At 39.7% G+C, this 12,213-nt stretch overlaps 1 protein-coding gene across 3 annotated transcripts in view; it reads left to right on the top strand.

The window, feature by feature from the left end:
• The window catches only part of MAP3K9 (mitogen-activated protein kinase kinase kinase 9), a 68,617-nt gene that overhangs the window by 23,682 nt on the left and 32,722 nt on the right, over positions 1-12,213 (top strand). For all 3 annotated transcript variants that reach the window (XR_011698069.1, XM_071558216.1, XM_071558215.1), the window contains exon 3: positions 11,418-11,598. Coding sequence is in view for 2 of the 3 variants with exons in the window: in XM_071558216.1 (XP_071414317.1) it covers positions 11,418-11,598 (181 nt within the window). In the remaining variant the exon portion in view is untranslated. The remainder of the gene's footprint in view (positions 1-11,417; positions 11,599-12,213) is intronic.

Genomic DNA, 12,213 nt, shown 5'->3' with positions numbered 1-12,213 from the left:
TTGTTCAAGACAAGGTTTCCTGTAACAGATTGGCTTGGTTTTGGACACATTCTGCTGTGGGTGGGTGGGAGAGTCTGGATCTGTGATATTAATCAGCCTTTTATCCTCTCTGGCAAACCTTCAACTTCAGGAATCCTTTGGTTTTCCCGGGAAACTTGTGTCAAGCAATTTTTTTATCAATTTGGAGTAGTTTGGAAATGGAAGTATTTTCTATTTCCTTCAACTTTCGCACTTGAGACTTTTGCTGTATTGCTGGCATAGAGAAGTTTAATGGTAGTACCTCCCCATATGAGTCTGGATTGCTCTTAAACCATACCACAGAAAATACATTATTTAGAACTGAAACACTGCTCATGGTTTGCATTTAAGGGTCTTGGAGTGGAAAAGCATTGGTTTCATCACGATTTTCCTTTATTCCTTTTTTTCTGTAAAGTTCTTCCACCTGGGATTTGGCAGACTTGTTTTCTGATATGTCTCTTTACAGTATTTGAATTATCTAAATGGAGGAAGGCTGGTGCTCATTCTATCTGAAAACTACCAGTATTTTGCATTTTGGTAAGTAAAGACGCAGTAAGCTGTTCTGTTTTCAGGATGGAGAAAGAAATAGACTGTGTTCACTATTTCCACCCACAATGAGTACTGAACTCCAGCAATGGTCTTTCATATTCCAACTATGACAGGGTAAGTTTTAGTTCCCCTCTTTGTAGCTTCCTGTTGACCTTGCTAGTTCTGAAAACAGTGATGATACAGAAGCAGATGAGCAAAGGCCTGCAGGTAAACAAATCCAGTACTAGGCTGTTGTATCTATTTGTACTTGAGTTTCTCTGGAGTGATCTGCAAAAACACCCAACTGTGGCAAAAAGGTGTGATATTATTCTGGGAAGGAAAAGTTAAGTTAGGTGGAGTTTGAGTTCCCTTGCCATCTTCAAGCCTTTGAGGTCATAAGTAGTTTTCTTCTCACCTCTCTTCAATCTTAACAAAATGAGAATGGATATGGTGAAGCAGTTTAAGTAAAACAGATACGTATTGAGAGTCCAGATAAAAATATGGGAGACTGGGAAAGAAGCTTCACTGAGTCTGTGCAGTTACTTGGATGACTTCTTAATGGTTTAAATAATAGAAATGACTGTTTCTACACCAAGTAAAATAACAAAGAGGACATATTTATTCTATTTGTAGTCCTGCCTCTTGTCACTCTCATCCACCCATGGCTGTCACTGCCATCTGCCTCCGTGTGAGCAGCAGACGTGGCCCTAAGGAGACAGGAGCACATCACAAAGTCATGCGTAGTGGCTTGGGAGTGGATGTGAGCAGGATGTGTTCTGCTTGGAGATTTTTCTCCTATCTTGATATGACTGCTGTCTGCACTCCTGGAATCTTGGGATGGCAGAGCGTTTGACCCACAGCAGTGCTAATGGTGGTGAAGACTGAAACAGAGCCACTGAAATGCACTGACACTTAGAGGTATTCAGGTATTTCACCACCTTTGGGGTTTCAGGCCTTCTACCTGATCAGGTTGCTGTGTCTGTTTGGTGGCCTACTGTCAGGGCCTCATGTGGCACCACCTGCTTTGTCTCCAAGTCCAGTAGCTCCCTTTAAGCTCAGACTAACTTGGAATACCTTCATAATGTTTTTATTCTTTCTGGCAAACAAACTTCTGTTATTTTGTTCAGATTGTTCTTCCAATCTGTTTCCAAGCACCACTGTGCCCCTGATGGGCTGGAAACACTGTTAATGATACATGTCTTTATGAAGAATTGATAAAGCTTCAGAATATAACAATGGAATACATGAATTAATGTTGCTTTACCACTAGGTAGTAGCATTGTCATTTCATGGTCTATGTAGAACTGGTGTATTTAAATAAAAGAATGGCAGGTATTCTGGCACTAAAATCTGCCTATTGTCTCAGTTCAGGAAAAGTTAAGAGAAGTTATATGTGAAGCCAGCAATCATCCGTCAGATCAGAATTTTATCCTGGTGTACCACAGATGACAAATTCAGTTCTCCCCTGCAGTAGGTTTCCTTGTCTTCCAGCCTGCTTCCTTCCATATTTCTTCCTGTAGGCTTTCAGTTCTCATTGCACTCCCTCTTGCTCTTATTTCTTTTTTATTTCTCCTTTCACTTAGTGATTGGAAGCATTTCCATCAGGCTTGATGTTCATTAGCTAGTAGATTTCTATTCTTGTGTGCCAAGTTTACCAAGTAGCATCACGTATAGGTAAATGACTTGGTGTGGGCTCTAAACTGGCCCAAACAAGAGACTGTCTTGGATTTTTTGTATTTTATTTTGTGTTTCTTAATACACAACACACATGCTCTCTGGACTGGGAAATGGAGCATGAAGTTGCTGATACTGCTCTTGTCATGAAATGCAGGGGCTGATGGGCAGATTGGTGGTTAACTGTTGTGGTGCTATTGAAAGGTAATCCTGCTTTCCTTGGTATTCTCATGTTGACAGCTGTTGCCTTTTAAATTGGGAACTTACTTATTTTCTTGATGTTCTGTGTGCTAAATAAATTGGGAATACAACAGCAAAGTGGTTGGAAAAACTGAAGCCAGCTGGTGGGATGGCTCTCTGCTCATACTATTTTGTGCAGTCGACAGCGACCCCTTTCCCCTACCTCCATGTTTAAAAATGGCTGTTTTGCTGTGGAAGGTCACATTGCAGTAGTTCCTCCCTGAATGGTTTTCTGCTTCTGAAGTGATGAGTCAGCTTTTAGCACAAGCAAAGCAAAGGAGTATTCTGTTCTACACTATGCAGATTAACCTAATCCTTTCCCTAGGCTCAGAAAGCAGAAAAAGGCGATTATAGGACCATATTTTGCTGCCTTGACACTTATTTTGACAGTTGAGAAGCCATTTTCTACCAGTTCTTTGATGTTGTTTGTAACTGGATCTGCATGGGTTAAAGTGTTTATTTTGCCCTACTTGCTCTTTCTCACTACTTTGGCTTACTGAACACTAAGAATGCTGTCCTAACTGCCCAAAAGTGTAGCTGAAAACTAAAATAACCCTTCTAAAAAGAACAAGCAAAAATCTGTGTTAGTGCCTTCCAGGGTAAGTTTGTGGAAGGAGGTTATAATACATTTTCTGATTCTGCTGATGTAATGTGCCAAACAGAGAATTAAAACAGCAGCTGTTAATTTTGTTGTCAAAAATTTTTTTATTAATTTCACCTGTGAGAAATTTCCTTCAGTGGAAGTAATGTACCTCTTTAAACTATCTTTTTATGCATACTAGAAGTAGTATGGTGCTGAAATAAAAATAGGTGTATAACTGAGGTTTTGTGAAGTGACCAACCTGAAAACTAAGTAAAGCTTTATTATGTTTGTTTTACTGATCAGATTGAAAGATTCAGTGCAGATGATTTATCTGTTTATGTAGAATAGAGGAGGTGTTTAGAAAGGAGAGTAGATGGGTTTGAGAAGAAAATTAAAGGAAGGAAAGACAGACTGTTTGGCACTTCTAGCATAATTGGAAAGATGAAAAATGTGTTGTAATATAAATCAGCTGTGTTAAGCAGAGTGAAAAATATATCCACAATGCAGTTATTTGCATTGGAACACTGTAATAAAGTTGAGAATTTTCCCAAAACAAAATTTGCTCAGCAGTTTTAAAATTTTTACTGCAATGGCTAAGAAACAGTAGTGATACTGACTTATTAGATGGGGCTTACCCAGTCCTCTTAAGTTTTACTAAAATATAGGTAGAAGTAGATCAAAGGTTATACAGCTTTATACTTCTCAAAGTTTATACAGCTTTATACCTCTGTCTTTATCGTGTCCTGGTGTATTTGTATATCTGCTCTCGTGTCTTTCTGGTAGATGCATGAATAATGAAAACACAGCTGTTTAGTATCTGGAAATGAGCTTCTCCTTTGTAATAGGGCTTTGGGTGTTTGACAGTGATGCTGACAGTTGACTTTTAGTGATTATTAAGGTGAGTAGTGCAAGATGCAATGGTTTGTGACCTCTGTCTGCCTTTATGGGCAAAGGGACAGTTTTACCTAAGACTGATTTCACAGTAGTACCAGTTTTACTTACACTAGCTGTCCCCTAATAGAACAATATATTTCTAACAACTTAAAGAAGTTCAGAACATTAGATAATCTAGCAACTATAAGTAAATTGCTTTTCTCCAGATGTCTCCCGGACATCTGGTGTGTAGGGGAACTTCTGTAATGGAAATAGCTTGCTTATACCAGACTACAGAGATTCAATCATGTTTCAGTGGGCACTTAGCACAGATGTGCTTCCAGAGTCAAGCAAGGCTCCTGTAAAGAGTGATTTAGAGCCACGTATATTAGACTTATGCTTGGAATCCCCTTCTGTCAAGGCTTTGTCTTGTCTCTGACTGTGGTTGGAGTCTAGGAAGATTGCCTTCTGAGGTGCTGTGAGTTTGTTTCATCTAAGCCAGCGTTCATTGTAATGATCCATGACAATGGAGGAGGGAGAAGGGGAAGAAATTCACCTTTTGAACATGTGAGGCTGTGGCAGATGTGCTTCTGTTTCATGCATGCAAGGCAGAATTTCACCTCTATAGGAATGTTTTTTACTTGCCTTTAGAGTAGCCCTTTTGTAGTTTTATCTGATAGTTTATGGCAGAGTTGTAACTTGGCTAGCATTTCATCCATAAATTTTTTTTACTTCAGTCTGTTTTCCTTCAGAATTCATTTGATCCTCTTTTGCCTGCTTAGAACTAACCATCGGTTTTGGTGCAGTAGAGGATGTCCACAGCAACAAAATTTTAAAGCTTCAAGTTTCAGTGTTTTCACTGGGGTGATTTCTCCTCCTGAAAGACATCTCTCCATAGTGACTTGTGATGATGAGACAGAACTGAAGAACCAGCATGAGGGCTGAAGGATATGATAGGATTTCAGAAATCTTAATCAATTTGCTTTTTGTGTTGCTTTAAATGTGGATGTTTTTTGTCTTTCTAGTAAGGCATAATAACTTGGAATGGGGTGAAACAGGAGGCGGAGCTGACTCAGTGGGAGATACCATTGTGTCAGTTGTACCATGGTGGATCTGTTTCTGTGATATCTGTTTTCGATACAAATTCTTGTTTAAGCAACAAAAGCATCTGAGTTGGCCCTGGCTCTGCAAAAAAACCTTTATTCTTTTTGGTGCCACTGACACACAACAGTGAGTCACGAAACCAAGAATCATACCTATCCTTTGGGATCTATTATCACTGGGTTCTGTGTACTTCTACAGCCTTCACGACTGTCAGTAAGACTGACCCTGAATTCTGCGAAAAGCCTGCTAGCTATTAATGCATGTACAGAATGATACTTAAACGGGAAGGTAAACTGGCTTCACCTGACCTCAAGAGGTTGGTTTCCATCACTTCCAACTCTGCTAGAAAAGCTGCTAGATCAAATCACAAACAAGCATGAAAGGATTTTGAGTGCATCATCCATTCTTCTTTTCCAACCCAAGAAACCATTTTTAAATGGTACCAGCTTTGACTGAGTTAACACCCCATGACTCTTTGTGCAGGTTGAGACTGGAACAAGAAACTCCAGTCATAACAGGAAAGTCTCTAGGGATACTTCAGTTTCAGCATCTGCTGTTGCCTACTAACCAAAGAGCATTAAACCTGATGAAAGATCTGGTTAATGGCCAGCATTCAGTGATCTGCAGACTGTACTGAAGATGCTCTTTGTGAGCTTTATCAGTCTATTTTGGCTCTGGCCTCTTAACTATTGCTTCAATAGTCAAGTAAAGGGAACCATATGTTAGGTCACTGGACTTCTTGTGGAAATTATACTCTTCCAGGTTACTGTGATTTGAAGAGGATAAATGCCAGGACTTGTTGACTAAGGATGATTCCCTGGTAATATGGGTCTTGATTGCCGAGTTCACTCATGACAACAAAGGCAAATTAGAGCACACAGTTAAGAAAGGCTGTTTCGGATCTGAGACAGTATCGCAGGCCTGGGTGCTGCAGTTACTACTGTGAGCATGATGGTAATTGTTCATGAAGTATCAAAGTCACAATCATAGGGTATCCAAAATTTTCAGACAGTAGACTACAAACTGCTACCTGTAGCTCTGAACTAATCAGAGATGACTGAAAATGCTGTGAAGTTAGTGATGAGAGTAAACCATGCTGTACTGCTGTTCCTCCTTGCCACTGGAATGTGTTTTGTGCAGAGCAGAAGGTGCCATGATCTAGTAAATGGACTAGAGTTGGACCAAGGGTTGGACTCGATGATCTTGGAGGTCTTTTCCAACCCAATCGATTCTATGATTCTATGATAGATGGAAATGTGTGCTAAAAGTATGGAAAATAGAATGATAACACATCATCTCTAGCAATACAGTTCTTCATTTCCTTGCTGTAATGGCAGGCAATAGGACTAAGGACTGCACCAACTGAGTCTTGTCAAATGGTCTTTGAATTCAGCCTTGTACTGTTTTGCTGGTTAGTCTGTCTGATCATCAGTAAGTGTTGGCCTTTAGTTACCTGACCCCTTTGTTTGTACGGTGCCTACTTCTTCCTCTGTACTTCAGGAAAATCTTTCACAGGAGTCTGTTAGGAAAATGCCCTTGATGCATCTTGCAAATCTTCCAGAGATTTCTCAAAGAATGTGGAGAAACCTCAATAGACATCTTCATTTCAAAATTAAAAGCTTGGTCTTCATCATAACCTAAATAAGAGGGGGCCCAGTGTTTAATTTCTACCTTTGTATCTTTCAGCTCAGAACTTACTTGCCTCGATTGACTGTTGTTTTTTAGCACTTGCAGTATGCCTGACTCTCAAGAAATAAAACAGTGGGGTTGAATCATTACCAGTAATGAGTCTTGAGAGTCCTTGTGGTAATAAAGTTCTTAATGCATTCTTAATGGTTGAAATTACACACCTAAATCATATGTACCCTGTCTCCAGGGTAAGTCTTGCTAGGAGCGAGCAAATTTGATGATATTCCTTCTATGTTGGGACACCTGGAGATATGGAAGAGCTGTCTTGTGGGATGAAATTCCTGTGAGCTGTAGTTAATTTCTTATTGTCAAATGATTACTTTCCAGAGGACAAGTTCCAAGTCCTTCAGGAATATGTGAAAACATACATGATCATTTCTGGATTATTACTCCTGTAAGGATGTGTTCATGGTACACTCCACCTGAAGTTGCAAGCAATTTTTAATGCTCGCTTAAGCCACTGTGCCTCGCTTCGCACTTGCTGTATCCAAAGAACAGAGTCTTGGTGATTTTCTATGTTAAGTTGTTTTGCTGTGGCAGTTGGATGCTCAAAGCTGTGGAATGTGCTTGTAGCACCTGATTGGCTTCACTCCCCTCTGCACACTGCTGGTTGGCTCCTAGCCATGCTACATAAGATCAGCTTTTAGCCCACGCTACAAAGTAAAAAGAGGAGCAGTAGTAGGTAGCAGACTTTCATCTGTAACTTGGCTCTCTCTGTGGATGCACATGGAAGGGATTTTTTGCGTGGGCCCTGCTGAAGAGCGAAAGATTGATCCACTCCTAACAAGCTGACACACGTTCTGCATGTTCCTGCAGATTAGGATCGTGTTCTTTCCCAGTTGCTTGAAAACTAGGCCCAGTCTCTTTGCTGCCAAACAATTTCTCTTTTTAGGGCTGGGAATGTGAAAGATTTTTCTATTCAATTTTCTACCTATTTAAAACCTCTGTATCAAATGCAGACCAGAATGAGAAGATTTCCTGCCTCTGGTAGATTAGCTGTGTTTTGGTGGAGATGCTCTGTAATTGTGCCTGAACTTGTGTTGTTATGCCAGGTGTTGATTATCTGGCCAATGTTTCCTCAGTTCTGAGTGATCAAATCTATTCAAAGATAGAAAGGTCTGTTCATAAGCGTATGAAGTGTGTTGCTTGTTTGTGTTTCATGTTTCTTGTGTTTTGTGATAGACTAATATGAATGCAGGAGAAGTAGTACTTGCACAAGAGGACTTGCACTCAAGAGTATTAAACAAGATGCACTAACTGGTCATAGATAAAACTCAGAAGTAAATGAGACCATGTTGACTGTCATAAGTAAAATGCATTTGCCATGTCCTAGCAACCTGCCTTGTGCTCTCCATAAAGGAGATTTTTAAGGAGGAAACTGAAAGGAATTCATATTTCATCTGTTTACAAATTCTTCATTGAAGCAAATGCATGGGGGGGGAGTCAATGCTTTTTGTTTGAAAATCTGACAGATGGGCTAGGGAAACTCCTGGCAGTTACAAAGTGAGCCCATTGATACTGAATAATATGATAATGATAAGAAGAACTGAAACAGATATTGGAGAGAGATGCCATTCTTAAAATTAATAGGATTTTGGATTGCAAGATTATTATCCCAAGCAGTTATTACAAAGAAACAGGAGAGGAGACAGGGACGTAACTAAGGAATCAACAACTTGCAATAAATCCAGCTCTTTCATTCTCCTTTTCTGTGGTCTTTTTCATGGTAACTTTTTTTAACATGCTGCACCTGACAAAAGAACAACTTCTGAATACAAAAGATCTATGTAAGTACTAGTTATTTTCTTAGAACTTGATACAAATTAAGGTAATTAGATTTAAATAACTCTTGTCAGGAAGGTGTGTACAAACCGGCTGTGATACACGGTGCTCTGTCCTGCCACTGAGCTCATTGAGACAGAATATGATCTCCACATGAACAATAAATTTGCTTTTTCCTCATTGTGCTTATGGAGGTAAGAGAAAAAAAACAACAAAAAAGCCCCCATGCTTTCTTGTTTCAATGTTTTACTTTGCCTTTACAATGTCACTGTATATCTCTATATTACTGCATTTAATCTAGTATGTATGGTTCTAGGAGGCTTTTCTCTTCGGAAGCTTTGCACTTTGTAATCAATGAGTGACTTGTAAGGAGGGGAAAAACGTTAGGCTTACTAGAAAAAGATGCCCAAAGGAAGCTTGGTTTTTTGTGGTGGTTCTGCTCTGCATAGAAGCATTGCTCTAAAAATGCATATGTTTTTGCCCGAGTGAAGAGAGTAGTAACACTAGGCCTCAGTTTCCTTTCTTCTGCAATTAGAAAAATGGAGCATTCAGACATGTTAAAAAGGAATTTTGCAAAAGAAGCAAGAACCAAGGGCTTAGCCATAGGTTTAATTTATTCACAGCTTGAGTTGGCCCAAAAAAATCTTTGAAGTAGTGTTTTGTGAATTCTGAAGCCATCTAGAAGGAAGAGCTGATTTTCTGAAATTTTCAAACAATTTGTTTAACTTCAGTAAAAGTAAATGCAGTATTTTAACATTTAGATAGGTGCTACTTATTATGCAGAACAGTTCAAATAACACTCTCGACTTTTATTTCATGGGAAACCCCAATTTGATTATTGTAGGGAATTATGTGATTTCATGTAAGATTCCTTTTCCTCCCCATTCCCACGCCCTCCCCTCAAAAGAAAAAGCTGTGTCAGCTTGAGACTGATACTTGAGTCTTTTCATGGACTGTTAAAAATGGCCCTGAAGGATGATTTTTATATGTTCTCTAATTTTTACAGTACTTTTGGGTATTGTAGGTTTTGTTATGATTCATGATTCTTTGTTGTGGGTTGTTGAATGGTTTCTTTTGCTTGTTTGAGGGTTTTTTCTCTGCAATTTATCGGTGAAGGATTGATTGTCCACCGATACGGTGAATGGGGGCGGCGCTCCTAGGAGCAGGGCTCGAAGAGCAATGGCCTATGCTCTCGGGGGACCAGCTCCTTGGAAGCTCAGGGATGGCTCCTCCCGCTCCCAACCCGGCGACAATCCCTCGAAGGAAGGAGTCCACACGAGTCAAGAGTCCATGAAGAGAAACGAAGTTTATTGGGGTGCCCGGACTTATATAGGGGAGCATGGGACCTTCCAGAACATGGGCGGAGTAAGGGGAGGAGACAGGGAGGAGCGATACATCTCATTGGCGGGCATGCAAATTAGGGGGAGGAACGAGGGGAGAACCAATAGGAGAACCAGGTCTGGACATACCCATATAAGGGAAATGGTGCACTGCACCAAACAGGGACCAATCAGGGTAGGGTTGGTGGGAAAATGTCCTAGGGGTCTGTGGGAAGGAGAAACCTGGACAGGGATGACTAAGGGAAAAATGACAAGGGTAGCCATCTTAGGGTACATAACAATTAAACTGGGGAAATGTCCAAGTAACTCCTAAAGCCCCCATGGTCCTTATCAAGCTTCTTTTGAGGTTTTCCCGGTTCTTGGACTTCTGCGTCTTCATCCACCCAGCGCTTGTAATACTTTTGCCATTTAATAAAGTCTTCATCCACTAGGTCTCCTCCGACACAATTCATGCATGCATAGAAAAGGGAAAAAGGCACTCATGTTTTCTAAGAACCTGTGGCTATAATGACATTAAAACAGAGTAGGTGTGTGATGACAGTGTATTATTGGCTTGATGATTTTTGCTATGAAGTCTTTGGACTAATGGTAATACAAATATTTTTACTTTATGTTTTTGTACAAAGTGGCTGAAAAGCCTTTCACAGGCTTGTGGTTACATTAGTTGTGGAAGCTTAGTGCCCTCTTTCTTTTATGCTCTCTTACATTCGGTTCCTTGATGTTACATTGCTGGTGCCACTCATGTGATCCCTTTACACTAAGATGGAAAGGATAGAGAGGTGCTGCTAAAGCAGAATGGATACTCATGGCCTCTGGTTTACACTCTTTTCACAGTGGTTTGACAGCACACCTTTCTGGCTAAAAAGGAACATGTGCCTTATACCAAAGAATTCTGGAGTTCTGCCTCAGGGTGTTCCAAAAGTTCTTGGGTATAGACTCCTTTGCCATCGAAACATGATAGAAACCTTGGCAGCTTAACCAAAAAGTAACTTAATCATGATGGGAGAGGGAATCCAAGGTGGTTTATATGAAGTCTGAAATTGGGCATGTTATTACCAATCATAAATATATTTTTTCAATTGTGACTTAAAAAAAAAATTCTGCGTAGAGTTTCCACTCCTATCACATTTAAATGGAGGGTATATCCAGCCTGTGTGTGTATCTGGATTTAAAAAAAACGTCCTCTAAGCAGTTCAAGAAAAAGATGATATTACTGGCTTGCTGAGAGAGGATTAATTAGGAAATGTCTTCCCTTATCTGGATTTCTAGAAGTTACAGTGGTTCACTTCCTCTTAGCAGAGAATTATTATACATAACACTAGGTACTGTGTTAAATAATGATGTTATTATGTATTTATTCTCTGGGTCTTCGTACTTTTGTTAAATTTGAAGTTACCTGCTAGACAGCTGTTCAGTTGTCAGATCAAGGGATCAGCTTGAAATAACTTGTAATGAGTGTGGTATGTTTGAATAGCTAAAAGTCAGGGAGAATCTTGAAATTTGGTAGCTCTCCAGGAGAATCTTTTTTGCATAAATACTAGCTTTACTCTGCATACCTTTTATTCCCCCCCTTCCCTTTTCTCCAGTATTGATACTCGAAAAGGTGGAAAATGGAGATCTGAGCAACAAGATGTTGAAGATCACGGATTTCGGCTTGGCCAGGGAATGGCATAAAACTACCAAAATGAGTGCAGCTGGGACATATGCCTGGATGGCTCCTGAGGTCATCCGCTCCTCCATGTTCTCCAAGGGCAGCGATGTTTGGAGGTATTGATTTGGCATTAAGCAGTTGGATACTAAAGAGCAACTAGACCTGCCAGGAAACATCTTCAGTGTTTAAGAATCTGTAATGGTGAACCAAGTATTAAAATTCAGGTCTTAAGAAAACTTTCCATATGTCAGACTTATTTCCGACTTACTGTTGGTATAGAAAGTGGTGGATCAGCTACTGCATGCTTTTAAATTTTTGTTGTTCTATAAATTTGCATTCAGATTGATTGATATTTGTAATCCAAATCCCCTCTGCTTTATCAAACTCAAACTTTCTGGGCTTATCTGGCGATTGGCTGACTTAATCAAAGGCCATAATACAATGGGAGAAGTACTTTACTGTTTACCAACAGTAATGTAATTTTGTGTGTTGGTAGTAATCTGTCACTGGGGTACATATACACAAACACACTGTACTTACCTGGATTCTCCATGCAGTTTCAATCCAAATACAATATTTTTCACTTTCATTATTATTAATTATTTCCACCCTTCTAGTCTTTCACAAAGCATAATAAATCTCTTATCTGGGTCCATCTAAATACATAATTTGTGAGTAGTAACTTGCATGTATATCTTGTCTTTTCCATTCATGCACTAGGATTTTTGTGA

Source organism: Pithys albifrons, chromosome 6, assembly GCF_047495875.1.
Source record: "Pithys albifrons albifrons isolate INPA30051 chromosome 6, PitAlb_v1, whole genome shotgun sequence".
Lineage (NCBI taxonomy): Eukaryota > Metazoa > Chordata > Aves > Passeriformes > Thamnophilidae > Pithys > Pithys albifrons.
The sequence above is the reverse complement of the archived record's forward strand: the minus strand, read 5'-3'. Positions and strand labels throughout refer to the sequence as shown.